Raw genomic sequence first — 26,445 nt, forward strand, 5'->3', positions numbered from 1 at the left:
CAATGGACTACCTCAAGAGGCTGTAATCTTTAACTTTGTCTTTTGGAAATCTGGTCATCTTTTACTCACTTAGCTATTCACAGTAACAGAAATTTTGAACAGGGGTACCCAAACTTTTGCATGGCACTGTATATGGTGACCTTTCATGAAACCTGGTTGAGTTTCATTGATGAGGTGGTTTAAACCTTTTTTGGCATAAATTAATGCAATCAATTTATAGTCTGTAGTTAGTAAGGTTATTGAACGCCAGTTATCTATGTAAAGTGGGTCGTTCTCAGGTTTTGGAATTAAGGGAATAACCCCTTGCTTCATAGTGGTCAATAGTGGTCACCATTTCTTAATTCTTTAGACATTCACTAAACAAATTAAGAATTGGTTTCTCTAAGAGATCCCAGAAGTGTAAATAAAATTCAACGGGAAGACCACCTTTGCCTGGTGCTTTACCTTTCTTCATAGATTTCAGAGCATCATTTAATTCCAATACAGATAGTTCCACATCACATAAGGATTTAACATCTTCTGTAATAACAGGTATATGACTGTGCACTTGCTGTACAAAGGCATTGCACCTGTCTTCTTGAAAACCAGATTTATACAGGTTCTCGTAAAAAGTAGAAACAAAATCAGAAATTTGAACAGGGTCTTTACATAAAACATCATTAATGTTTAACGTAGAAAAAGATTTCCTTATATAATTTATTTTTTCAAGAGCAAAAAGATAGCTAGTATTTTTTTTTCTCCTTCCTCAACCCATTTTGCTCTGGATCTGATGAAAGAACCCCTGGCTAAATCAGTGTACAAATTGTCAAGTTCTAACAGGTTTTTAATACCATGACTTCCTCTGCAGAGAGATTATCTTTTTAAAAAAGACTATCAAGCCTCAGCATTAGCTCAGATTCTTTTAAATGTTTGTGTTTCTTCAGCTCTTTACTCCGTTTGATGGCAAGATATCTAACTTTGATTTTGAATTGTTCCCATTTGCTCCCATCAGAGGCAAAACACTCCCCCGCACACTCTTTTACACAGTTGTTAAAGACGGCATCATCTAAAAGTGATGTGTTTAGTTTCCAATATCCTCGATTATCATACGTTAGTAACTTGAGCGATGTCAACTTATGGTCAGTTAAAGGGGCATGAAGATGTCAAACGTCTTTTACGTGTTGTAAGAGAGGGGGATAAATAAGAAACAGGTCTATTCTGGATTTGACAAACCTCGAGCTGTTGCACCATGCAAAATCTTGAATGTTATTATTGAAGAATCGCCAAGCGTCAATCACAGTCAAATTACTACATAAGGTTGAGATAATGTCATTTTTAGAGCAATGGGCTGATCGTGGGGGGGGAGTCTGTCTATGAAATTGTCAGGCGTTTCATTAAAGTCTCCCGCTAAAATAATCCGTGCGTTTGTGTACTTATTTTGTAAATCAATTAACTTGTCAGCGAAATCAGAGACGAAAGCCTTGTTTGTGTTATCAGAATTATATCCATAAACACTGCATAAAATAAAGCACGTATTATCAAGATTGGCAATCAATATTACCCATCTTCCATCTTTGGAGGCAAGTGACTCAGTGACATCGCCTCTAAACTTAAATAAAATCATAGCACCAGCAATGAATGATTTGATCCATGGCTAAAATAATATTTTATTTTATTTATTGTTCCTTTCGTTCAGTTCAATAAAATGATTCGAATCTTTGACTCACCGATTCGTTCATTTCCATATCCGGTCGGCATACACAAATCTGTAAATAGTTTTATCGCATTTTAAAAGTTACCCTACATTGTTCCAAACATGTCCATTATTAGCCTGCTCTGCGGCAAAACAGCACGTGTGAAACCAAATTAATAATAATTAAATCGTAATATTCATTACGTGAAACTGCACCATGCTATTCAAACAATCATGCAGCCTACGTCTTCAGGAAGGTAGCAGAACCCCACATTTAAACGCGTATAATAGCCTAAGTACTAATGTCATTTACTAAAACTAAAAAAAAAAAAAGCACCGAGGAAAAAAGAGCCACGCTTAGCCTATATCCGAAGCGAATAACTTCGTTTTACAAGTTTTGAACTAACCGAGCCAAAACATTCTAATAGCCTATACTTGTAGGCCTAGTCAGTGATGTAGTATTTTCATTTGTTGTTAATGTAGACATAGTACGCTACAAATGTGATGCATATAGGCTTACGCATCACATTTCTGTTTTGTTTTGTAGCTCTTAGTAAAGGTCCGGAACACCAAAACGTGTTTCGTTACGACAAAGAAGCAGATTCGATGTTCGCAGCAAAAGACAGGTTCGTTTATTAGCACAGCCGGCCGTGGTAACATCAGCATTGAGCAGAAGTTCAACAGGTATAGCATTTAGTTCATTTTTTTATACAGTTAATAGCAGTCACATTTGCATATGAGTTATGATGACCAGCGGGGGTGCTGTTTCTGATTGGTCTTGTGGAGCTGTGCATAGCTAAACAGCTCCCTCTCTAATTGGGTATTTCCTGAGCCCTGTAACCTAATTGGCTCCGTAGGGTTCACAAGAGGCGCCCTTCTCCGGTCGGATGTACCGACATCGCTTGTTTCCAGCGTTTGTATTCGAATACACATCGCGTGTATCCGGATCAAACGCCATGGCATTCCACAAAACTGTCTCCTAACAGTAGCCTATTATGTTGATTTGTCAGTATTTATTAATAAGGACTTTATTCACGTTAAAAGGAAATATGATGTCAACATTAAATACATCGTAGCCTACATAAAATTGCAGTTGTGATAAACAAGAACTGCAATACATTGTGCGCAGCTAAAATATACTACTGCTAAAATATAAATATAAAATAATATTGCAGGTAGATGAGCAAAATAATATTTAATATTGTTTTTAATTCCTATAATAATGTCACGGAAGCGCTCTGATTCCTTTTGCATCATCACAGTAAATGGCGGATGCAGCCCAAGCCTGCTATACTAAGAACTAACGATTCTGGCAACACGTAGTCACCAGGTCTTCATAGTCAGTGAATCACTGAGTCCGAAAGAACTGCTGAGCTGAGGAACTTCTCAACAGTTAATCAGGTCAGTAGGTGGGGTTTAAGAGTCTTCGTAGTCACCTGATCTTTTGCATTGTCCCACCGTCAGCTTTGCCGAGATGGCCAGTGGGAGGTGCTTCAAGAGTTTTAGCATTTCAGCCATTGGTTAGTTCTTGTCATTATCGTACTGCTAATACAGTTTTGTGATAGGCTGCTTCGTGGGCAGACCGCATATCTAATATCTACTAGAGGGAGAGTTAAGCTGCTATGCCAGCTGATCAGCGCGCAGGTTTGCAAAGAGAAAGGAACGAATCTTTTCGCCTAGGGATTCAGTACGCTGAGCTCACCTCAAAGATTCGTTCAAAATGATTCGTTCGTTCACGAACTGCACATCACTTGTTGCTTGACTAGTGATCGAAGTTAAATAAAAGTGAGAGTTCACTAAACATATTTTGAAGAAAGAATTTGCGTAATCAGGCAACCTTTTGCATCGACATAAGATTTTTGGTTAAAGCACAGTGTTTAAGAAATACAGATCATCTTTATCACTTCGATATGAAACTTTATCTCCGTCCCATTCTACCGCTGTGATTTCCCTCCATTATATTGCCACTTATTTGACATAAAGAGGTTGCTTCACCGTTGCATTCATTCCATGCTGACACCGACAGGAGTGAGAGTTATGTTTTGATCCATCTCCTTTTCCTTGCGTTGAACACTAGAGGGAATATTGCAAATATTATACTGAATTACGGACACCAAACAAAACTGTGGAACGAGGCGTAACTCTTTCGTGCGTACGGTCACACCCGTGTGATTTGCCGTTTAGTGTGTATGCTAAAACCAGTACGATTAAAACACTAGACGGGAAAAAAATCCAGATAATTTTAGGTTTGAGGAAACAGCGATTTAACGTCAAAAATATAGCAAATGCTAACTGACAACTATGAGAAGCTTAATAACGCTAATGAAAACATAACGAACAATGTAATGTAATACGCACTACATAGCATAAAAATAAGTTACGTGCGAAAGGGTTAAGCATGTAACAAAATGCTCTCAATGAAACAAACTCAAGCAGTCAAACGTAGCGGTTGAGAAAGCCATCTTTATTGCAATAATACCAACTTCAGGATTCATCTTTTATATTTATTTTTTTCTGAGCAGCAGAGAAAAATGAACAGTATAAAATTAGGAGTTAATCACACAAGAGATTCAATATCAAATTTACCCATGTATAATAATCCTCTCGCTTCCCAGCAGTGTGAGCGGAAAACAAAGCTAAACAACACAGCTCACGGGTCGCTCGCAAGCCTTTGACCTTCCGCTCTATCACGCTAGATACTTCACAGAACACCCGCTCCCTCCCTCATCTCTGGGTCAGAGCAAGAGGAGAACGGGGGTGGAGGTGCTCAGAGAAAAGGGACAGAAACACAACATGGGATGCAGAGGGAAACATGACCCTGCCAGAGTACTTTCAACTTCATGAGTGTGTACATGGGGGGGGGGGGGGCAGGGTTAATGAAACCGCCTCAGCCAATCTAGCAGTCTTCCACAAAGCTGTGCCCAGAAAAGAAAGTGTGCGCCGTGAAAGATTACCACCCACCACCCCCAGCAGCCCTGCATATCAATAAAACATTGAAAGTGATAAAGAAATAAGTATAAAATTAGACATGCCCCCCCCCCCCCAAAAAAAAAAAAAAAAAAAACAACACAAACAGCAGAATTTAACTGTGGTTTATAAGGCTATGGTGCTTATTTGCATCTGCTTAAAAGCACTTAAGAGTTCATGTCATACTTCTGGGTGCTAAGTGCATCTACCTCAATCTTGCCCTTCTGACCTGTGCATAGGTGTGTACAGTGAGTTTGCTATGTAACCTGAAACACATGGAGATGCTCAGTGCAAAATCTCCTTCAAGGACACATGTGCACTGACATGCAGCTCTTCAGAAATTTCAGTGTGTTGCAATGTATATTAATTTACTTCTGCATGTGTGCATCTAAATGCATACATCCAAATATGAGCGCATGTGGCAAGTGCTAAACTACAGTTCTTGTATAAAGCCCTAAGCATTATCATGTGTGATGCAGCTAAATTTAATAATAAATTCAACAGTAAATTTCAGCACAATTTCTCCCTGCATTAAGAACAGAGGTGCAGAAAAGATAAGAGATACATAAACCTTCATACTTCAACCGTTATAAAATCTTCAGAACAAAATATGAATCTCTAGATATTACTTTGGTCCCCTTTGTGTATGTTTTTTTTCCATTTTATATTTCTTCATTGAGTTAGAAAAATAGACCCAGAAAAAGGAACAACATAATTGGAAATGTTTCCTTACAAAAATATCATTCATATTCAAATTCCAAGAAGGAAGAGCGTGTATCTGCCTGTTGATTCTCAGAGTTGAGTAGCATTGTGTAGATTGTCTATCAACTTCAGTGAAATTATCAAAAAGATTGTCAACTGTACATCAGTATACAACAGTATTGTGGAGTACAGTATTCAATGTGTTCATGTGTCAATGTCTGTTACAGTAATGTGTCTTGGCATTAGTTTGCATGTTAACAGTGTTGTACATGTATTTGTCTATGCTAAGTGTGAGTTGCAGTTCACCACTCCAGCCTGTTGGTGTTGTAGAGTTTAGTGGCAGACAGGTTACTCAGGTTTGGGTTCAGGGGTCTCGCTCTTGGTCTCATTCTCCTCATCGCTCTCGATTCCTGCACGGCTGACGATGCGCCGCATGGTAAAAGGCAAGTCCCCACGCCTGCGAAATGAAGCAATACAATCAGCCAACACGCACCAATTCACTCATTCAGTTTCCCTGCTGTCCATCAGGCTGCAAAAAGCTGCCTTACTCCCAGACAAATGTGAAATGGATGCTAATCATGTCGAACTATAAAAGACATTTTCTGACCACTTCCTTGAGGGTCTAGGTGTTTGACAGAGAGTGGAGGATGGAGTAGGGATGGTTGCAGGCAATGTGGGGGGTGGCTACACGTACCTGAGCTTGCTCTTGAGGCTGCTGACCTCACGGTTCATGGCATCGGCAGATTCTGTGGCATCCTCCAGCTCACGCTGCAGCTTGCGGCGATTGGCATTGGCTCTCTGGGCCTCCTCCTCAGCCTCTTCCAGCTGCCTCTTCAGCTGCTTCATTCTGGAGTTAAGTTTGTCCGCCTGCAGGGGGCGGTGTTACAGTTCATCTTACACCATGGATGCACAGCACCCTGTGCTGTAGATCATCTATGGTCTAGCATCATCTTAACTCAACAGTACAGTGCTAACCCTGAAAACACTGTTACCTGCATTCACCTAAAACAGCATGTTGTACACTGTATATATTGTAATACAACATGTATCATGTACAGGGTACTGTGCACTAGAGGGACACTGCCTTAGCATAGTGTATGCAGTATAGTGCATTAGAGGGACAATTCATCTGTGTAGTGTAGATCCTGTTGAATTACCTGGTCTTTGTATTGTTCAGTGTTACGTCTCTCGTCATCCACCTGCAGGCAAACCTCTTTCAGCTTCTTCTCAGTGCGGCGCAACAGCTTGGAGGCTGACTGCCGCTCCCTATGGAGAGAGGGAGTCCAGGATCAGTCACAGGTACCCCCTTTGCTTCCAACCCATTCAGATGCAGAGCGCTCACTTTCTGAGCACTGAACTGAGATCAGCAGTGCTGAGATGGGGGTGTAATATGAACAATGAGAAAAGAAATGTGTGAATTCTGAACCTGTGTGTGTGTCTAACCATATCACTGTTCTGACAGACGGAGATGCCCAGATTAACTGGCGACCCATTCGCTCACCGTGTCTCGATGTCCAGTTGCTCCTCCAGCTGGGCAATTTTAGCCTCCAGGGCAGCGATGCTGGCCTTGTACTTGCTCTTCACTGTTCCTTCCAGCTCCTGCAGCTTCAGCTTCAGCTCTTTGTTCTGTCTCTCTAGCTGTGCACGTGCCCCCTCCAGCCGTTGCGAGGTACTGCGCTCAGCTGTCAGCTCCACATTGATCTGGTCAGTCTAAACAACATGGCAGGATTTGATTGATATTTTTGCTAAAACATCCTTGAATGTCATCCAGGTCTATCTTTTGTAAACGGTGTGGAAAGGTGTGGAAAAACACAAGTGCAGCTTATGGCTGGTGTGCAGCTAACCTGATAGTCAGCTAGCCAGGCCTACATACTGCTATAGATGACCTCAGATGCTTAAAGAAACATTCTATTTCTGGGAATTAGTGTCAACTCAGAGAAAACTACATGGGCAATGGCCGATTCTATTTCAGGATAACATTTTGTGAGATTATGGATAGGGTTGACCTTTTTGTTAACTGCCTATATGGCAGGACCTCAGGCAACCTGTACAGCAAGCCATGTTGCAATTGGCCATGTGTCCCCAGCAAAGAGCCCCCCCCCCCCCCCCCCCCACCTGCAGCTGGGCTCTCTTCAGACGGTCGTTAACAAGCTCTGTGTTGCACTGCTCCTCCTCCAGTTCTTCTTCCAGTTGAGCAATGCGTGCCTCCAGCCTGCGTTTTTCCTCTGCGACCTGAGCACTGGGGGGGAAGGGAGTTGGAAGGGAGGGGTAAATGTCATAGGAGTGTGCAGTTTTCACTGTGCACCACAGCACAGGAGTGTGTGCAGGGTAATCTGACACATTCATACACACAGTCCAGTCAGAATAGGTAGAATACAGGGACTAGTAACTAGATGTAGAGCAGAGATATAATTGAAAGCGTTGGTGTAGAGATGTGTGGTTGGGACAGTGGGTGTTGTAGGTTCCTACTTCTTGCTGGCCTGATTGTTGATCTCATCCTGCAGCTCATCCCGTTCCTGCTGGGCCTGTCGCTTCACCCTCTCTGCAGCAGCCAGCTCCTGGAGAGTAGAGGCAGAGAGAGATCTTTATGTCATGTGGTCAGCTTTTAAATGCTTCAGCAGCACTAGATAGGTCATGGGAATTACACCAGTTGGAATTCTCCAAAACTCTGAAGGAATGAGAAAGGCAGCGAGAGGATCTAGTGGCTGTGTGATTTAGTAGTGTATGTGCTTGACTTCCCTTATACTTCTGTTCTCTTGTGCTGGAAGTCACACTAGGTAAGAGCATCTGATAAATGAATGTAAGGTAATATGATGTAATGAGTCATGGACACATAGCTGTGTAAACCGACCTCCTGCAGCTGGATCATGTCAGCCTCCATGCCCTTCAACTTCTTCTCTGTCTCCTTAGACTGGGCCAGGATTTCCTCGCGGGACATCCGTGTGTCCTCCAGCTCCCGCAGCACATCCTTCATCTGAGCCTGAAACAGATGAAACCATCAGAGCTTTCTCCAATCAGACACACCTCAGCAAGACAGTCATCTCCAACACTCCAGGAACAGTGCTGCCAACGGCTGGTGTAGTGGCTGTAATTAGCATTACTTGGTTTAGTACAGTTAGCAATAGCTGTCTCTGTAACCAAAAGTAGGTCGCTCTTTGTAGTAGCTAAACTCTGCATTACTTGGCTCTGTGCAGTTGGCAGTGGTTGGCTCTGTGTACCAAATGTAGGGGTCAGGAGGCACTAGGTGCAAACCATTACCTGCAACTTCTTCAGCTGTTTCAGGGCCTCGTCGCGGTTCTTGTTGGCCATGTCGATGGCTGCCTCCAGCTCCTTCAGGTCCAGCTCTAGTTTCTTGCGGGCTGCCACAGCGACAGAGCGTTGCTTCCTCTCGTCCTCCAGCTCCATCTCCATCTCCCGCACCTGTAGACGACAAGTATGGAGTGTTACCCAAAGATTCCACATTACGCCTACAGGGACCCAAGGGACTAGAACTGCTGGGTAAAGCAAGCAAAGAGGCATCTAGTGAGCTGCATAGGGTGGATGGGAAAGTGTGACAGCTACTATGTTTATCAATTGCCACCACTTCAGTTCAAATGGGTTAGTGGCGTTTTGTGTTGAACAGTACTGCTGTTCAACTCTTTACACACTTACCTACCTTTGCTTAGTAAATCAGATTAGAACATCTACCAAATCGCTTTATGGAACCCACAATAGGTGGAGTTATCAAACACTGTCCATCACAGCTTCATACAAATTCATACAAACCGATCAACATTTTCTTCTCCAGACAGATAGACACAATGATTGGTTGTACAGGCCCTGCCAAATGCTGGCATTGGTGAAGCCTCGCACGTCTTTTAGGGACTCCAGCATACCTGTTTGACCAGCTGCTTCTTCTTCTCCTCACCCATCTCGTCACGGCCCTGCAGGTCTCTCTCGAATTGGGCTTTCATGGCCTGCATGTTGACCTCCAGCCTCAGCTTGGCATCCTCTGTGGCCTGGAGCTCATCCTCCAGCTCTTCTAGCTGTGTACGCATCTCCTCCAGCTGCTGCTCCATCCCACGCTTGGCCTTCTCCAGCTCGTGAACCTGCCAGGAGAGGACTACCAGTGTCACTGCTAGGCTAAGCCGCCTACTTTGAACAGCTGGTCAGGGATATGTGGAACCAGACCAAGGTTAGTCTGCGACGGCTCCTTTATGGCAATCACAACTACTGTATTGTATGCGTTCTTTCCAAAATCATATAGAGGAAAAGACTCTGGGGGAGATGCTGGGCTAGCCTAGCCATGCTGGTCAATTCCTACCCCCACATGGGAGACATTGTAAAGTGATGGTACAGACACTGTAGCAAGACAGATGATCAAGGATCATGCCAAAGGTAGTTGGTATTGACAGAAGGGACAACGTAAAGGAAACACGTGGACATGAGGACATACACAGACCCACACCCAAATTACATGTCTGTACCAAGTGACCAATCAAAAGGCCTAATGATCTTACGCTCTTTCCCACGTCATCCTTGGAGGAGACCAGGTCCTCCATCTCTGCTCGGAGCAGCTTGTTGGCCCGGTCCAGCTCGTCCTTTAGGTCCGTGATGGTCTCCAGCTCACGGGTCAGTGCCAGAGCGCGGGTTTCCTTCTCACGGGCCTCAGCCTCAGCTCGGTCCCGCTCCTCTGCGAAGCGGCTGGAGATAGCCTTCTCCTCCGCCAGTAGCTGAAGAGAGGGAGAGGAAGAGGCTGAGGCTTAGGACCCAGCAGCAGAAACGCTTCCCTTCAGTGACAATCGTGTGTGTTTTTCTATCAACTACCAAGTGTCATTAATATCCTACTATTTGCACAACGGAGAAATGGCAGGATGCTGAACTGAAGGCTCTCTTAGCAATACAATTTACACTAACGCACAGTACACCAAAATGTCATCACTTAAATGGACATAGCTAGCTAACAAAAATGAACTCCCATCTTAAAATAGTTAGCTGACAGTAATAAGATTACCTTTAATTATCAAAGAATCAGTACTGGACTTATGTTAATTGTTATGGAAAATACCACTAACATTTATGAACACTCAAGATGGGAGTTGTGGGTTGGTCAACCGTCTAAATGGTCTGAGCTTGTTGAATTAGCTTTTTCCTGTGCTTGTCACTTGCACTTAAATAGATGTGACATTTACCTGTAAAATTCTGCAATTCCTTCAACAGGTACATTTACTTATACCAGCGTATGAATGTGGATTTACCAGACAGCATTGCTTAGGATACCTGGTATGGTTTTATATCTTAAAGACTAAAGGACTGGTTGTCCCTGGCTGCTAACCTGGTCAAACTTCTTCTGCTTCTTCTCCAGGTTGGAGACGATCTGCCTCAGATGGTCCTGGTCCACCATCAGGTCATCCAACTCCTGCTGCAGCCGGGTCTTGGTCTTGTCCAGCTTGTCATAGGCAGCAATTTTCTCCTCCAGCCTCTGGGTTGTGCTTTCCAAGTCCCTCTGCAGCCTCTTCTTCCCTTCCTCTGCGCTCTCAAGACAGCCTGCCTCCTGCTCCATCTTCTTCTTCATCTCGGCCAACTGCAGAGTGCACAAGGGGTATGCCCAACATTAAGGGGTGGGGCTAGTGCTGGACGGTATACCGGTTCATTTTCGCTCAAGTTGAACATTTTTTAACTCAAGCGAACAATCATTTCGCCCATTTCAGGTCGCTCGCAGTTTAGCCGCGATTAACTCCGCACATTCGCGTCCTGCCATTGACTTTTCATGCATTCAGCCGGGCTCCAAACGCAGATTGTCTGTAGTTTGTGTGCTTGCGAAAGCTACAACGCGAGATTGTTTAATTAACAAGGATGGCATTTATCAATTTAAATTACGTTAAATACTCATGACACATCACAGCTTTTGTGAGGTCTGCGTTCTAAACGTTATTGTTCATTGCACTCAACCTAACATAAAAGTTTATTTTAAATCGTAATTTAAAGCGATTTAACTAAATTTAGCTCCGTTTTGTAATTTGAATTTTGTAACACAAAAAAGCTATAATGTGAAACATTTAAGAGAAAGCTTTGGGATTACTTGCCACTTAATTATTCAAACTGCCATCCTTGTCAATTAAATCTCATGCTGTAGCTTTCGCAATAGCACACAAATTTCAGACAATCTGCGGTGTTTCGCGAGCATATTTATTTATTCTAATTACTCAATTAGTGTCGATTATTTTGTGAAGTATTTGTTTTAAGTAATTGTTGAAAGTAATGATAGATTTAAAGGTAGCGCTTCCCCTGTTTCCAGCTCACCAGCCGGCACTGTGTAAGACTAATAATTGTATGTTTACAAAATTACACCGCCAAACAACATACTGGGTACAGCTCGCGAGCTAGCCAGGTAGCATAACAGTCTGTTAACATCTGGGAGAGATTCCGTTGCTACGGTAGATAAAGAACCGAAAACAGAGATGGAGGATGAAGAAAGTGAGAAAGGAGTTGGAATGTTTTATTTGTTAAATGGAGAACCGCGGGAACTGTGACTGATCATTTTAATACTTGAATACCTTGGCTTGAAGGATAACATATTGTGAATTAATATTAAGCTTGTTTCTTACTTGTGCAGTAGAACGTTTGAGAAATGTCTCTGAATACTTAAACACTGAGTATTTTAGGTCAGTTTATAGTGTTTATAATCTTAAAATATTTTGTTTTGAAAAGGAAGCAATGTTAAAGTTGTTGGCATATCTGGTTTTTTAAGCTCTGTTTTTACTACGTTGCAGTTTGCACAATAAGAATTGTTTACCCTCTGATTAGAAAACCACTGGCATGAACAGGTGAGCACCAAGGATGTAACTAAGAAAGTTTAACCCTTTCGTACATTACTTATTTTATGCTATGTAGCGTACGTGTTATGTTACATGGGTCATTATGTCTTTATTAGCACTAGTTTTCATTAGTTTTCACTGCCGCATTTGCTAAATCACCGTTTCCTCAAAGCTAACGTTTTAATGACATTGGTTTGACCATACACGCTAAAGGGTTAAACTGCAAATAGTGAAGTTTCAAATTCACATTCATATTCATAAACAGAACAAGCATACCCCACTCAGAGACACAGAATGTACTGCATTTTTTAAACTGAGCTATTTTCATGCACAGAGCTATCTACAATGGTGTCAGAATTGTACCTGTGGCACGTATTTCTACACCCAAGAAAAAAAATGTTTTCAAAAGAATCTTGGTGTTCATTGCCCAGCATTTGCGTTTGTCATTTAACACAATTTATTAGTGTTTCACAGAGATGCACACAGGACTGACACGCATAAAGCAATTGGCTAAAATAGCATGTGTGTGTCAGTTTATGCAGAAAGTTTATCAATTTATTAATGGGATTCTTAACGAGATCAGTCAGAGAAAACAGAAACAGTCCCCAAACACCTGCAAGTCCTGGAGTTCCAGGTGGGGCTCGGAGGGGTACCTGGGCCTGTACATTGTACAGCTGCTTCTCCACGTTCTTCTTTGCTTCCTCCTCCTCCTCCAGTTGCTCCCGCAAGTTGTTCTGCTCATCCTCCATCTGCCGCATCCGTGTGGACAGGGCCAGTTTCTGCCGTGTTTCTTCCTGCAGCAGCTCCTGTGGGGGGAGAGGGACAGAGTAGTGTCAACAGCGCAGCCAGGGGAACCGACCCCCAAGATTACCACAGGGGGTACACAAAGTGGGCATGTGGCACGGTTGGTGTGAAGTGTCCCATGACAGCAGGCAGGGTTGACGTACCTGCACGTCCTGGAGCTGAGACTCCACAGTGGAGCAGTCTTTGGCTGCCTTGATGGACTTGCCCTCAACCTCGCTAAGAAGACTGTTGACATTGTCCAGCTCCATCTGGGGAAGGTGGGGGAGAGGTGCATCAGGACAGTAGGAGGGCGCACAGCTGTAGTCATGAGTGACGGCCCCTGATGGTGGCGGACGCAGCACGCACCTGCATCTTGACCACTTTGTCGGCGAGCTCCTGCCGCTGCTTCTCGCTTTCGGTGTGCTTCACCTGCAGCTCTTGCACCTGCGCCTCGGCCTTCTTGCGCCGGTGCTCTGACTCGCCCTTGCCCTGCATCAGTGTCTGCAGCTCAATGGCCAGCTCGTTCCGCTCACTTTCCAGTGCCTGCTTGGCCTTCTCCATGGACACCTTGTTCTTGGATGGACAACGCAGGCCACAGGGTCACGGCAAATACATTTTATGCAGGTGCTTTTCTAGACCCTTCTGGACTGTTTTGTTAATGTGGGACACAGATAATGGCTGGGGCATCCCCTGGTCCCTGATATACTGCTATAATACATGCCTTTTCAAATGTAGAGATTTACTGTCTAGCCTATTGTCTTATGGTGCATGACATCACAGTCCCAGGGCTTAAAGCAACAAATTTTTCTGAGTCTGAAATATTTAGGTTTTTTTTTTTTTTTTTTTTTTTTGGGGGGGGGGGGGGGGTAACAAAATGGGACACACGTACGTTTAGCATTACCACAACGGCTTTAATTCAAAATTGTAAAACAAAAAAATACATTAATACAATTTTGTATTACCATGCCCAAATTAAAAGTACTTTGAAGATCACCGATGTACCTTTTTTCTTAAATGCTATTCAAAATGAAACATGCAACTTCAATAAAAAGTGGTCGAGTACAGCCCTCACTGAATTAGTCCAACCTCAGGCTAAATTTAAAAGGCGACAGATAAAGAGCCATTGAGTAATTGTGTGTTTTATAATCTGAATAGTTGATTATTCCTTTCAATAATTGTTTCACATGGTGCAAAGCAGCTCCCGGGCTCGTTTAATTTGTGACAACATATGCCGAAAGTTTGTCCGTCATTACCGTTTTCATCTAACCAAGCCTATCGCCATTTATTTTTCACCCCCCATTCTATTGTGCTTGTGTCTGCGCCAACCTTCACAAGTTTTGTTTCCATGCTCAATCTGTATGAATGCATGCTAGCCTATTGTGCAGTAATCAACTAATACAGTCCCCACAAATACTTCCTGGCACCGCCTCACAGAAAGTTGAAACTAGTTGCTGATTGGATAAGAACAGTGCTCTCATGACAGTACGTTGTCTAAACAGGCTACCATTGGTTAAAACTCATTTGAAAAAACACCACGTCAGTGATTGTTTTTAATAAAATTCTGTTCCAGTCTGGTAATATCAGAGCCCGTATACACTAGTAATAATTTATTGCCTGATCTAAAATCTCTGCATGCTGGATTTCCGGCGTGGGGCTGGAGATCTTTACCCGATGCAGCCCCAACAAGGCATTTTGTTTCACAATGGTTAAACGCTGTTCATTCAGTGCTCATTTCATAAGATAACCATTTCCTGATTGAGAGAGTCAGCTTACTGAAGACAAACTGCTTATCCTGTTGAAAAACATGGCGCACTATTGAAATCACCCAATGCTACAACAACTCTAACTCACTCAATACTAAATATCAGTAACTTGAAGCTTTCTATAATAATTGATCCTCTAGTTTTCAATGACAACTGAAAACTCCAGCAATAAAAAAATGCCATAAAAATTCCAGCAATTTCCTTTCTCGTAACACAAAATGTTCACATAAACCCCAGTACTTGTGTTCTGTGCTATGAGAGTGTGACAGCCCTGTGAAGCCCAGGGATGTGCAGAGATGCAGGCGTACCCTCTTTGCCTGCTCCAGCTGCTCGTTGAGCTCGTCAAAAGCCTGGCTATGTTTCTGTCGCATCTCCAGCACCTGCTGCTCGTGGATTCTGGCCTCATCCTCCAGAGTCTTCTTCAGCTGGGCCACCTCGGTCTCTCGCTTCGTCCTGGGTGGAGTTGGTGTGCGTTATGGCCACTGCCCTACTGTACGCACTCAACTACACTTAACCACCTACTAACTCAGTAGTATAATACCAAAGTCCTCTATATTAATATTGCAATGAAGCTGGTCACATGATCCTGCATGATGCTGAATATGATCTGACATGGTTTGCACTCGTTTCCATTCCAATAGCCTGTGTTAAGTCATGATCCAGGTAGCCACAGTGTTGGAGACCATTAATCTAGTCTATGCCAGCAGGTTACCTGAGCTCCTGCTGCGCTGCAGTGGAGTCCAGAGTGTCCTCCAGCTCGGTCTTCAGGGCTTCCAGCTCCTCCCCCAGGTCCCTGCGGTGCTTTTCGGCTTTGGCACGCGCCGCACGCTCCAGCTCCAGGTCCTCCTGAAGCTCCGACAGCTGTGCCTCCAGTTCCCTGATCTTCTTCTGGGCAAGGTTTTTCTGGGCCGCCTCCTCCTCAATCCTGGTGGGGGAGTATGTTGTTAAATTGGCTCAGAGGTCATAGGGTGTGGGGGCAGGGACCAAGAGAGTGGGACAAGTGAAATGACCGATGTGGACAAGGTCAGCGCAGGTGAACTCACCTGGCCAAAGCGGCCTGAAGCTCCTCCTCCTTCTTAGCGAGCTGCGCACGGAGCTCAGCAATCTGGGCCTGTAGTTCTGCAATCTGGTCATGCAACTCAGTAGAGTCACCTTCCAGCTTGCGCCGGTTCTTCTCCAGCTCCTGCCGTTGCTTCTCCTCCCGGCGCAAACGGTCTGAGAGAGATGGAGACATGGAGGGAGGAGGGTGGGGTGGGGTAATGGACAAAAAGAATGAAAAAGGAAAAAGGAGGAAGAGTTAATACACTGAGCAGTGAACACTATAGCACAGGTTCAAACAAAACCACCCAAAACCCAGCAGGTCTGGTGGCAAAGCAGCGCACTCCAGTACAGTTAAGGGTGGGGACAGGCTAGCGCACACTCCAGCACAGCACAATGGAGTGTGGGGACAGGCTAGCACACACTCCAGTACAGCACTGTGGAGTGTGGGGACAGGCTAGCACACACTCCAGTACAGCACTGTGGAGTGTGGGGACAGGCTAGCACACTATTATAGCAAGGTCCACCTACCCTCCAGGTCAGTGATCATGGCCTCGTGTTTGTTCTTCAGCTTCTGCAGGCTTTTGGACTTCTCCTCCTCCTCAGCCAGGTTGGTGGTGAACTCTGAGATTCTCTCCTCCAAAAGCTTCTTTTCCTGTGGGCAAGAAACACAGCAGCCTTCAGTACAAACCAGTACACCCTGCAATACCCCACCTCACCACACCTCCACAGTCTGAGACCACTGGAAGCAGCCGGGTCTGCCACACCAACCTTCAAGAGCTTGTTGTTCTGGTCGTCCAGCACCATCACATCCTCCTCCACCTTCTTAACCTTGGCCTCCATGGTAACCTTCTCCAGCTGTAGCTTCTGCCTGGCAGCCTCCTCCTCATCTAGCTGCTGCTCCAGGTCCTGCACAAGACACGCATGTTTACAGATCCACATCAGATGAAGATGGGTTCAAACCTTGGATCAGTTAGGAAACTTGTATATCTATGATTGGGGGGTTAGGATTCATGGGGAGTCAGCTGATCCTGGATCACCTGGATGAAGGTGGAAAAATATATCTGTGTAATGAAAATGTGACAACTCATCTACAGCTCCACCCACATCCCAGCATTTACCGCAATGTTCTGCTGCATTTTCTTCTTCTCCGTCTGAAGCTGAGTGGCCCGCTCCTCCTCCTCCTCCACACGTGCCTCCAGGTCATGCAGGATCTCCTCCAGCTCCTGCTTCTTGGCGGCGAGACGCGCTCGCATCTCCTCCGCCTCGGCACACAGCTCTGTCTCTGCCTGCAGCTGCTCCTGCAGCGCCATCTTCTCTGCACACAGCTGCGGAGAGAGCATGTAGGGAGGAGTCAGCAGCCAGAGCTTTGCCCAGCATAGCATCCCCAGGGTCAGACTACCGTTTGACCAATTAAGATTCGAGGAGAGGTCTTCTGTATTAGAAATGGAACCAGGCCAGCTTGTGCTGTCAGCCCAGCTCAGCTTGCTAAAGTTACAGGTGCTTTCCTGTGGGTGGGGATAAAAAGCTGTAGGGGAGAGCCTGGGTAGCAGGCTACTACCTTAGATAAATTTCATCAAACTCTCAGCCTAGGACTGTAGTCCAAATCCAAACTATGCTCTCATCTGGGCAGATATGAGCATTCAGTTTATTGAAGCAACTGTCTTATACTTAATGAGTCAGCAATAAATTATATTACATAGAGCCAGCCTGGTTCCATCTCTACAATAAAAAAAGGGGTACATGCTTCCAACCTGTTGCTGTTTGGCCTCCATCTCCTGCAGCTGCTGCTCAGCGTACTGCTGCTTCTCCTTCACCTTCATCAGCTCCTCGTCCTTTGCCTGCATCTCCTCCTCTTGTCGGCTCACCTGCAGCAGCGGCTTCACCTGTCGGGCCGGAGCACAGCAGGCTCAGACATGCTGTACACGCACCAAAGACCTCGCATGTCTGTGCAGAGGTGCGAGCACACAGTCAATGCATCTGGGCAAGCCCACCTTGGTGAAGAGCCTCCACCACTGCCAGTTTCTGAGCTTCAGGTAGGCAGCACAGTTCCTCTGGATCACCTTCATGGCTGTTAACTGCTGCTGCCTCTTGGCAAATGCTCTGGAGGAGGGTGAACCAGGGGCAGCATTAGAGGAGGGGCAAGCGAGGGGATATGCTCATTAACAGCGGATCCTCCCAGGAACTATCCCCTGGGAGGACTGCATGCATCATGGGGTAAACTTCTAATATGACAGGCCATCAAAAAGAAGGATCAATCATTACGAAATATTTGTCCAAGAGAAATGGTTATTAATATTGTCATATTCATTTTGCTGTGAAGAGCACAGCAAAATGAATGTCTTGAAACACCGCTACTTTTTTCATATGGAAATGTAGGTGCATGTTTAACCTATAATGCCGGATTTATACTGAACGTGAAAATGTGGTCATCCAGGACCATCAGATCCTTCCTCCCCTCTCCCCAGGGTAAATCAGCAAACAGAGTGGTATATAGAGCCTTGGTGGAGGGCCTGCCGAATGGCATGCTGGTGGACGTGCCCACGGGATCCTTACTTGCGGGCAACATAGCCCCGGCACCAGGCCTGGAAACTGATGATGACATCGGTGATCTTCATATCCCGCTCCTCCTCCAGGTGGGCCAGGACTCCAGCACGGAAGAATACCTTACTCTGGCCAATTCGGTACAGGTTAGGGTCCAGCTCCAGGGCTTTGATCTGACCGAGGGAGGGAAACATAGTTACATCAAAACCACACACAAAACTGGCACAAACACACAGCATGAACAGCCCTTTTATTTTTATTTTTTTTATTTTTTAAATGCACAACCATGCACCTGGTCACATCGTGCATTTCACATTCAGAGATTCAAGCCATCTAAATCAGGCTTTCTGCACTGTGCAGAGAATACTTCATAAAGAGTCATCTAATCTATCCGTCATGGAATCTTACCATGAGCACACAGGCCTGTTTCCCATCCATGAAGCCCTTGGGGATGGCGTTTGGTGTGAGTATCTCGTACCTGAGGGAAATGGGCAAATGCACAATACTTCACACACAGCCAGAGCATAAGGGCCCCTTACAAACTATGTATTTACATCCACTCCTATGCAGACATGTATGCATTCATTAGACAGACACTTCTATATGTTTGCAACTGAACCCCACTGATTTTATTCTTCTTAGTAACATATTAGGGTTGAATGCATAAACCATAATATTCAAAGACTGGACCTGGTGCTGTACAGCAGCATTTGATGTGTGGTGCCTATGAAACCTGCATTCAGCAATCAGCTAAAAGGAAAGGGGCACAGTAAAGTATCACCGGAGGGGTGGAGATGAACAGGAGGCATCATGCTGCAGGAAAGAAATCTGGCTCTGTACCTCTGACGGAACTCCTGGAAGACGATGCGGTTGGGGAACCCCTGCCTGCAGATACGGATGCCCTCCAGAACACCATTGCACCTCAACTGATCCAGGACCAGGTGAGGATCCAGCTTCCCAGCCTAGGAGAGGGAGGATGGAAAGGGAATTATGGGATGCCACCTGTCAGTCTTTTTCACTGCCAGACAGGCACAGTGTCAAACACCTGCTTCAATTTAAAATTTAATTCCAATTTCAAAATAAAAGGAAACATTGCATTCCTACTCATATTTTACCAAACTGCCACTCATATAGTTATGTGTTTGCTTTCTTACAGGGTCTGTTTCTAGCCTCACCTTGTTATATGAGGACACAGTTTGCATATAAATAATTATCTTGATTTCCATATTACCAAAAGCAATAGCATTTGTTCCTTATCCTGCAAATCCAGAGCAACTGGCATAGCTAACATTTTACAGGTGGACCTTTCCTGGAGAAAGCCAGAAAGCCACGTTAACCCTGGCTAAGGCCTGGGATTTGAACCCATGCCCTCCTGGTCCCTCTCACACACCTTCTTCTCATGATTGGGGATGATGCAGCGCACAAAGTTGGGGTTGGTGTTGCGAAGCGTGGCCATCAGCTTGGACAGCTGCTCCTTGTACAGCTGCCCCACTGTGCGGAACATGCCCTTGCGGGTCTTAAAGGCCCCTGGGATGGACTCAGACATCCCTGCCACCTTATCCAGGCCAACAATGCGGTCCACTGGCAGGGAGGATGACAGGAGGGAAGACAAGGTGGGGGAGAAGGAGGAGGAGGAGATATTATTCGACCAGGAAAAAGTATGCAAACCCTCTACCAGGAAGGCATTGTTTCACAAGTAGGCTGTCCCCTTGATGGAAAACTGATTCTGTCTACACAGGTAGCATTCGACACTCAGCGAGTGCGCAGGGGGATGGGAGGAGGGGGAGGAAGGGGAGGGAGGAGTCACACAATGCCAGTGAAGCGTGGGTCACACAGCAAACCCAGACAACCCGATGCAGTGAGGGGTGAGTGGGAAAGAGTGTTAGTGTCCATCTCTATACACATGGGGACCAGTACCTGCAGTCTACCCTGTGGATAAACGCATCAACACACCTTTTACCAGCCTGCAAAGAACTCAACATGGTGCAACACGAGCAGTATTACATATGATACTGTGTGCACTATGCCCGCTGTGTGTGGGCATCAGTATATTTGTAGTCCACCATATTGGTGGGTGTAATATGTGTATTTGTGTGGTGATAACAGAATCACACCCATGCAGTATATATATACCCTTTGCCGCAGTATCAATGATCAACACCAGGGGGCCCAAACCACTATTACACAGGAGAGAGGGAGAGGATTCAGTGACAGGGAAACAGATTGGAGAATTGACTCCAGTATAGAGAGAGCTGGGAAAAAATAAGTAGGCAAATTCGTTTATTAAACACTTCAAATAAAAACAATGAATATATGCACAGACTACTAAAGGAAAAGAAGCCAGGGGTAGAATAGACAGTGACAGAGATCAAGAGGGAGGAAAGTGAAGGAGATGGAGAGATTAATGGTCACCATTTCAGAGTGGTGAAAAGCTAGAGGCTAACAGGGGAGACACATGGACTGGAGGGATACTGGGGAGAGAGAAGAAATAAAAAGACACTGGTCACCTGAGTCTACATGGAGGATTGGAAAGCCCTCACAAAAACAGGCTCTCTGACAGCTCTGCACCTCTGAGAGGGAGAGTGGTAGCGAGAGAGGAGAGGCAGCGAGGAACAGGAAGCCCAGGAGAGAGAGAAGGGTCTGGCTGCAGGCTCCACTGGTGGGACATGTCCTGCCAGTGGAGGTGGCAGTCAATGGAGGTGGAAGTGATGTAATGTGACGTGTTTGTTTCCGTGTTTTTCATTGGTCAGTCGTGTTCTGAGGCTTGAGAGTCTCGGTTTGCCTCACAATAGTTGACATTTTCAATGTTTTTAATCGGAGATGAAGAGTAATTGTGCTTAATTTCTATTGATAACCATGTCATATCTCATGTAGTTGCTGGCTAGACATGAAGGATAGTCTCCAATGTTTTTATTGGTTAATTTGGGGAAAAGGAGCGTAGTCGCTAGCCTAGCAATGGCTAAATGTCGGTCTGTACTGGTATTGTAGTCTCATAAACCAGCATTTTCAAAAACCACGAGCAGAAATTGGCTTTATTAAATTGCAGCGGCACTGTCTGGGAAACGCAACTTTGCAGTGTCATTGTTGTTGCTGTGTTTTCCCAAATGTTTCTCTAACAAGCTAATTATCTGCACGCTTGTGTTTAAGTGACAGATTACTGAAATGTTTTCCCCTATTGTCCATGCCCATGTCCAAGTAATCTTGATTGGTAATACATTTTGATTAAAATTAGGTTTTAAAGATTTAAATGTTTCCCCCTTTTAAATACTACTCTGTTCTACGACGTTTACATTGTGAAATGTGCTGAATGACAAATGTATGATGTATGTATGTATGAAGAAGAAACTGCAAGGAAGAACACTTTCTATTAATGTGAATCTTGAGTCTGTAATTGTTGAGTTGATTACTACAAATCAACAAATAATGTTATAGTATTTATGTACTGTATCAGCTGTATCATACATTTGTCATTCAACACATTTATCCTAGACTACCCTAGCCTATCCTTCATGTCTAGCCAGCAACTACATGACACATGACATGGCTAGTCAGGCTATCAATAGAAATATCGGCTATTACGAGGCAAACCGAGAGTCTCAAGCCTCAGAACATGACTGACCAATGAAAAACACGGGAAAAAAAAAAACACGTCACATTACGTCACTTTCACCTCCACTGACTGCCAACTCCACTGGTAGGACATGTCCAACCAGTGCAGCCTGCAGCCAGACTCTATTGGGGGAGAGATGGGACCGGGTAAGAGGGTGAAGCAGCTTGGAAGGCAGAGGAGAAAAAGTGGTACACAGACACCAAACCAAACTACACATGTTAGAGAAATGCAGAGATGGAGGTACAACATGATCAATGTACACATCTATGAGACAAAACAAGTCAGAGGGACCAGCACTAATACCTTTCACCAAGAAAACATTCATAAGTGGCTTTCAGTTGCTTTTGTATTTGAGAGAAGAGCCAGTAAAGATTTTAGCAGGCTGAACTGCTGCTGGAAGTACTGGCTTAGCATAAATGAGCTCTTCTCTCAGTCACATTTATAACAACTGATGCCGGATGTGGGAATGCCATATTATAAGGGACCAGAAATCACATAACACGGAGCGGTACCGCCATATTATGATGTGCAGGCACAGCAACCTAACACTGACAGCAGCTCCACTCTCCCCCTTTCTCACCATCTTTCCACAGCTCTGACACAAACTTGTCTGAGGACTGATTCAGCAGCGTGGCCACATTGTCGTTCAATGGGTCCATGTTCTTCATGAGCCACTCGTCCGCCTTGTAGTCCACCTACAGGGCACAGCAAAAGGTCAGAGGATAACCTAGAGAGATGGCGCCAGCCTGAGCTGCTTGTCAGGTAAACTACTGCTGTTCTACACAGCATACGCATTTGCGAAAGCTACAACGTGAAATTAATTAACAAGGATGGCATTTATCTATTTAAATTACGTTAAATATTCATGACACATCACAGCTTTTGTGAGGTCTGTGTTCTAAACGTTATTGTTCATCGCACTCAACCTAACCTAAAAGTTTATTCTCAGTAATTTAAATCGATTTAACTAAATTTAGCTCCATTCTGTAATTTCAATTTTGTAACACAAGAAAGCTATAATGTGACACATTTAAGAGAAAGCTTTGGGATTAATTGCCACTTAATTATTCAAATTGCCATCCTTGTTAATTAAACAAACAATCTCATGCTGTAGCTTTTGCAATAGCACACAAATGTGGTGTTTCGTGAGCATAGTGTTTCGCTAGCTTGCAGCCGCCACTGCAAGCTAGCGGGAACAAACAACAACAATAAAAACAAGAGAACAGTGCTTTAAAAAACAAACTTGTCCACTACACTACACAATGTTAGCCCTTTGTGAAGCTAAATGTTAAGTGACAGTGGTAGGTGAGTCTATGGCAATGTTAGAAAGTAGCATGCTAACGTTAGCTACTGCTACCAAGGTTACGGTAGCGGGCTAGCTAGCTGTTGGTCAGCTAACATTACCCAAGTAAGGATAGCTACTAATTTCTCACATCAATGATACTAACGTCGAATGTGACATTGATGTGAGAAATTAGTGGCTTACTAAACAGCTAAGAAATACATAGCTGGCAGGCAACAAGGCGAAACATTTGAAAAATAAAACTGGTTTTTCTTCTTCTTCTTTTTAAACAGACTAGACGATACACTAGCTCTGGTTTTTTAAAAATGGCGGTCACAAAGTTTTAGTTGGACTTATTGGTCACGATAATCCCGCCCCAGCCCCTGACGTAGCAGTTCTTTGTTCTAGACCAGCAAAGTGGTGGTGCCGCTCTCGAACCAGTTTTCCTGGCTGAGAGCCAGTACTTTGGCTGTCGAAATGCGAAGAACTGGTTTGAGATTAGGCACTGGCTCCGAACTGGCCCTCGAATTGCCTTGGTGCTCAAAAATAAGCCCATTAATTTCGAACAGTTCCAGTGATGCACACCCCGTTTTAAGATATAGGAAATCCATTTTATATAAAAAGGCATGTGTTACTTAGTGTTATATAGCATTATCTATGCTTGTTAATTATATCATTTTTTTCTAAATGACCAGTGGTTTGTGATTTGTAGGGCTGCCCCTGACCAAAGATTTTTCTAGTCGACTAGTAGTTGTTAGTTCAAGCCATTAGTCGACTATTCATTGCACGTTTATGATATTAATTTAATTATTTAAATATATATATTTTTGGGGCATCAGAAAACAGTTTAAGTTCCAGGGCTGAGAAAGAATGTTATAAGTAACATTGTTAACACTGTGCTACGTTACAGAGAAATACAAAACTGTAATAATGAGCCTTTAAAATATAAATTTTACAAGCACACGCACGAAGCGAGCCACCTGTTAACGACAATGCTAATGGCAAAAGTGGTAATGATTCTGAATGTGTTGGAACAACCAGCAAGGAGACCGAACATTTTGTTGATTTATTTTAACACAGTATAACAAAGAAACTTATGAACTTGTAACACCAACACAATAACTTATAAAACAAATGATAAAAAACTGAAAATGAACATGCAGTAAGTGAGGTAATTTAGCTTCCCCAGTCACCACGAACACTTGGATAAGCTTAATAGCGCATATGACAATATATTTATTTAGCTGCATATAGCCTTAACTTTGCAATTTGTTAATGTTAAGGCCATTAATTATTTAGCATAATGGAATAACCCTTTTGCGCGTACGGTCACACCAGTGTGATTTGCCATTTAGCGCGTATGCTTAAAATAATATAAGAAGTATTGTTGTTACTGTAGAGAGACGAAAGAAACAACTGTTACAATCGTCCCGACAATGACTCCTGACAGTTGAACCTGACTTGCTTCTAAACTGAAAAACTCTGACATGGCAAACTTCAGGACGTGTAAAAGTACTAATTAATCGGTCAAATGATCATGACTATGACGCATGAAACAACAGACACAACTTGTCATTCAAAAAAAAAAAAAAAAAAAAATTACCGCTTGAGTGAATTTACTTTCCATGATTGACCACAGACTCTTGGGTATAACGCCGCAAAAGTAAGATGTATCCACGTGATTTTTTGCGTTTCTGGTAAGTGTTGCATGCCGTACATGCTGACGCTGTCAGGCATTTCAGACTTGTATGGGCTCGGAGAAAATCGCCGTGTTACTTTCATCCTGAGTTACTTTCGCACCGGCTCTCCCCTACATGTTTCAGATAAGTCATGTTTGAGGTCGACAAATGATATGCAAACTCTACATGCAAAGATTCGCCTGTCACCTTCTTGGGGTTGTCCTTTACACGCTTGAAATGATCCCACACTTTGGATGACTTCCTGTCCAACATAGTCTAAAAACTTTAACGACAAGGCGCAGGTCCCGAATGGAGTTTGAGGGGGGTTTTTTTCTGCGACTAACCAACCAATGAAAACTTGGTCGACTAAGACTCTTCTCATCGACTAACGGTTTGGTTGACTATTAGGGGGCAGCCCTAGTGATTTGGCATTGGAAAAATGAGAAAGGAGGTCTCTGTCTAGCTGGATCCAGAGGTTACCTTGCCAGCGTAGTGGATGATGCAGAAGTCAGCCTCGTCCTTCAGTTTCTTGGGCTTGTGGAACTTTGGGTGAGTGCCCTGCTCTTGCACCACCTTCTCCACAAACGATTTGTCTGTGGCTTTGGGGAACCAGCACTCCTCATCCAACAGGGCAAGGATGCCAGGGGGGCTGGCCTAGCAGGGGGGAGGGGACAGCAGATCATCTAATTTAAGCTTAATCTGGACATAAAAATGTTATGAGGCACACATTTGCAAGAAGAAAATGCAAATGCAAAAACATTTCTTTCACAATCATAAACTGTGACGGGTGACTCAAGAGATGAACGAGAGCTTAATCAAGCAGGACACACTGCTAGACAGAAAGATGGAGAGACAGAGGGGTGTGCAGAGACAGACAGTCAAAGACTCACGGGTTTCTCAATGAGATCAATGCAGGGCTGCAGGTCCAGGCCGAAATCAATGAAGCTCCACTCAATGCCCTCCCTCTGGTACTCCTCCTGCTCCAGGATGAACATGGTGTGATTGAAGAGCTGCTGCAGCTTCTCGTTGGTGTAGTTGATGCACAGCTGCTCAAAGGAGTTCAGCTGCAGGGGGCAAAAAGAGAGAGGAGAGCTGGAGTCAGGTATGCACAGGACATGACCCCATCCCATCAAGGTCAAGGACGAGGACACCCCATGTTCGCACAACCCTGGGCTGACAGAACAGGCGTCTCCCCCACTTTACCTCAAAGATCTCAAAGCCAGCGATGTCCAGGATGCCAATGAAGGAGGCACCCTGCCGCTTGGTCTTGTCCAGTGCCTTGTTGATGCGCATGACCAGCCAGCGGAACATCCTCTCATAGGTGGCCTTGGCCAGGGCCTCCACCGCGAACTCTGCCTGCTCCTGCGTCTGCGCCTTCTGCACATAATCGCGGCCCACCTTGATCCTTGGGGACAGGATGGCTCGTGTGAAGTCTGTTACGTTCATTCCCATCAGGTGGCACACTTTCTGGGCAGCTGTGGGAGACAAGAACTGGGTTAGGGTGGAGATAGGGCAACCAGGTAGCAAGGGTCCCATCACTAACACAGTCAGTGCTTCACTGTGCAGTCATTCAAAATGTGCATTCCTAACAACCCCAACGCTGTGTCC

The 26,445-nt window shown here is 44.4% G+C and overlaps 1 protein-coding gene across 3 annotated transcripts in view; it reads right to left on the minus strand.

The window, feature by feature from the left end:
• Positions 1-4,115: 4,115 nt before the first annotated feature.
• Positions 4,116-26,445, minus strand: part of LOC118793952 (myosin-9-like) — a 55,080-nt gene continuing 32,750 nt past the window's right edge. For all 3 annotated transcript variants that reach the window (XM_036552049.1, XM_036552047.1, XM_036552048.1), the window contains 30 exons: positions 26,041-26,312; positions 25,728-25,901; positions 25,318-25,491; positions 22,457-22,571; positions 19,657-19,847; positions 19,107-19,228; positions 18,675-18,744; positions 18,279-18,439; positions 17,717-17,825; positions 17,477-17,608; positions 16,844-17,050; positions 16,494-16,631; positions 16,254-16,377; positions 15,728-15,899; positions 15,397-15,609; positions 14,993-15,137; positions 13,288-13,494; positions 13,086-13,190; positions 12,792-12,944; positions 10,656-10,904; positions 9,841-10,053; positions 9,217-9,429; positions 8,600-8,761; positions 8,193-8,321; positions 7,811-7,899; positions 7,457-7,580; positions 6,843-7,051; positions 6,499-6,607; positions 6,036-6,208; positions 4,116-5,798 (listed from right to left, as the gene is read on the minus strand). In XM_036552049.1, the coding sequence (XP_036407942.1) occupies positions 5,690-5,798; positions 6,036-6,208; positions 6,499-6,607; positions 6,843-7,051; positions 7,457-7,580; positions 7,811-7,899; positions 8,193-8,321; positions 8,600-8,761; positions 9,217-9,429; positions 9,841-10,053; positions 10,656-10,904; positions 12,792-12,944; positions 13,086-13,190; positions 13,288-13,494; positions 14,993-15,137; positions 15,397-15,609; positions 15,728-15,899; positions 16,254-16,377; positions 16,494-16,631; positions 16,844-17,050; positions 17,477-17,608; positions 17,717-17,825; positions 18,279-18,439; positions 18,675-18,744; positions 19,107-19,228; positions 19,657-19,847; positions 22,457-22,571; positions 25,318-25,491; positions 25,728-25,901; positions 26,041-26,312 (4,763 nt within the window). In that variant the 3' untranslated portion in view covers positions 4,116-5,689. The remainder of the gene's footprint in view (positions 5,799-6,035; positions 6,209-6,498; positions 6,608-6,842; positions 7,052-7,456; positions 7,581-7,810; positions 7,900-8,192; positions 8,322-8,599; positions 8,762-9,216; positions 9,430-9,840; positions 10,054-10,655; positions 10,905-12,791; positions 12,945-13,085; positions 13,191-13,287; positions 13,495-14,992; positions 15,138-15,396; positions 15,610-15,727; positions 15,900-16,253; positions 16,378-16,493; positions 16,632-16,843; positions 17,051-17,476; positions 17,609-17,716; positions 17,826-18,278; positions 18,440-18,674; positions 18,745-19,106; positions 19,229-19,656; positions 19,848-22,456; positions 22,572-25,317; positions 25,492-25,727; positions 25,902-26,040; positions 26,313-26,445) is intronic.

This window comes from Megalops cyprinoides, chromosome 19 (assembly GCF_013368585.1).
Source record: "Megalops cyprinoides isolate fMegCyp1 chromosome 19, fMegCyp1.pri, whole genome shotgun sequence".
Classification (NCBI taxonomy): Eukaryota; Metazoa; Chordata; class Actinopteri; order Elopiformes; family Megalopidae; genus Megalops; species Megalops cyprinoides.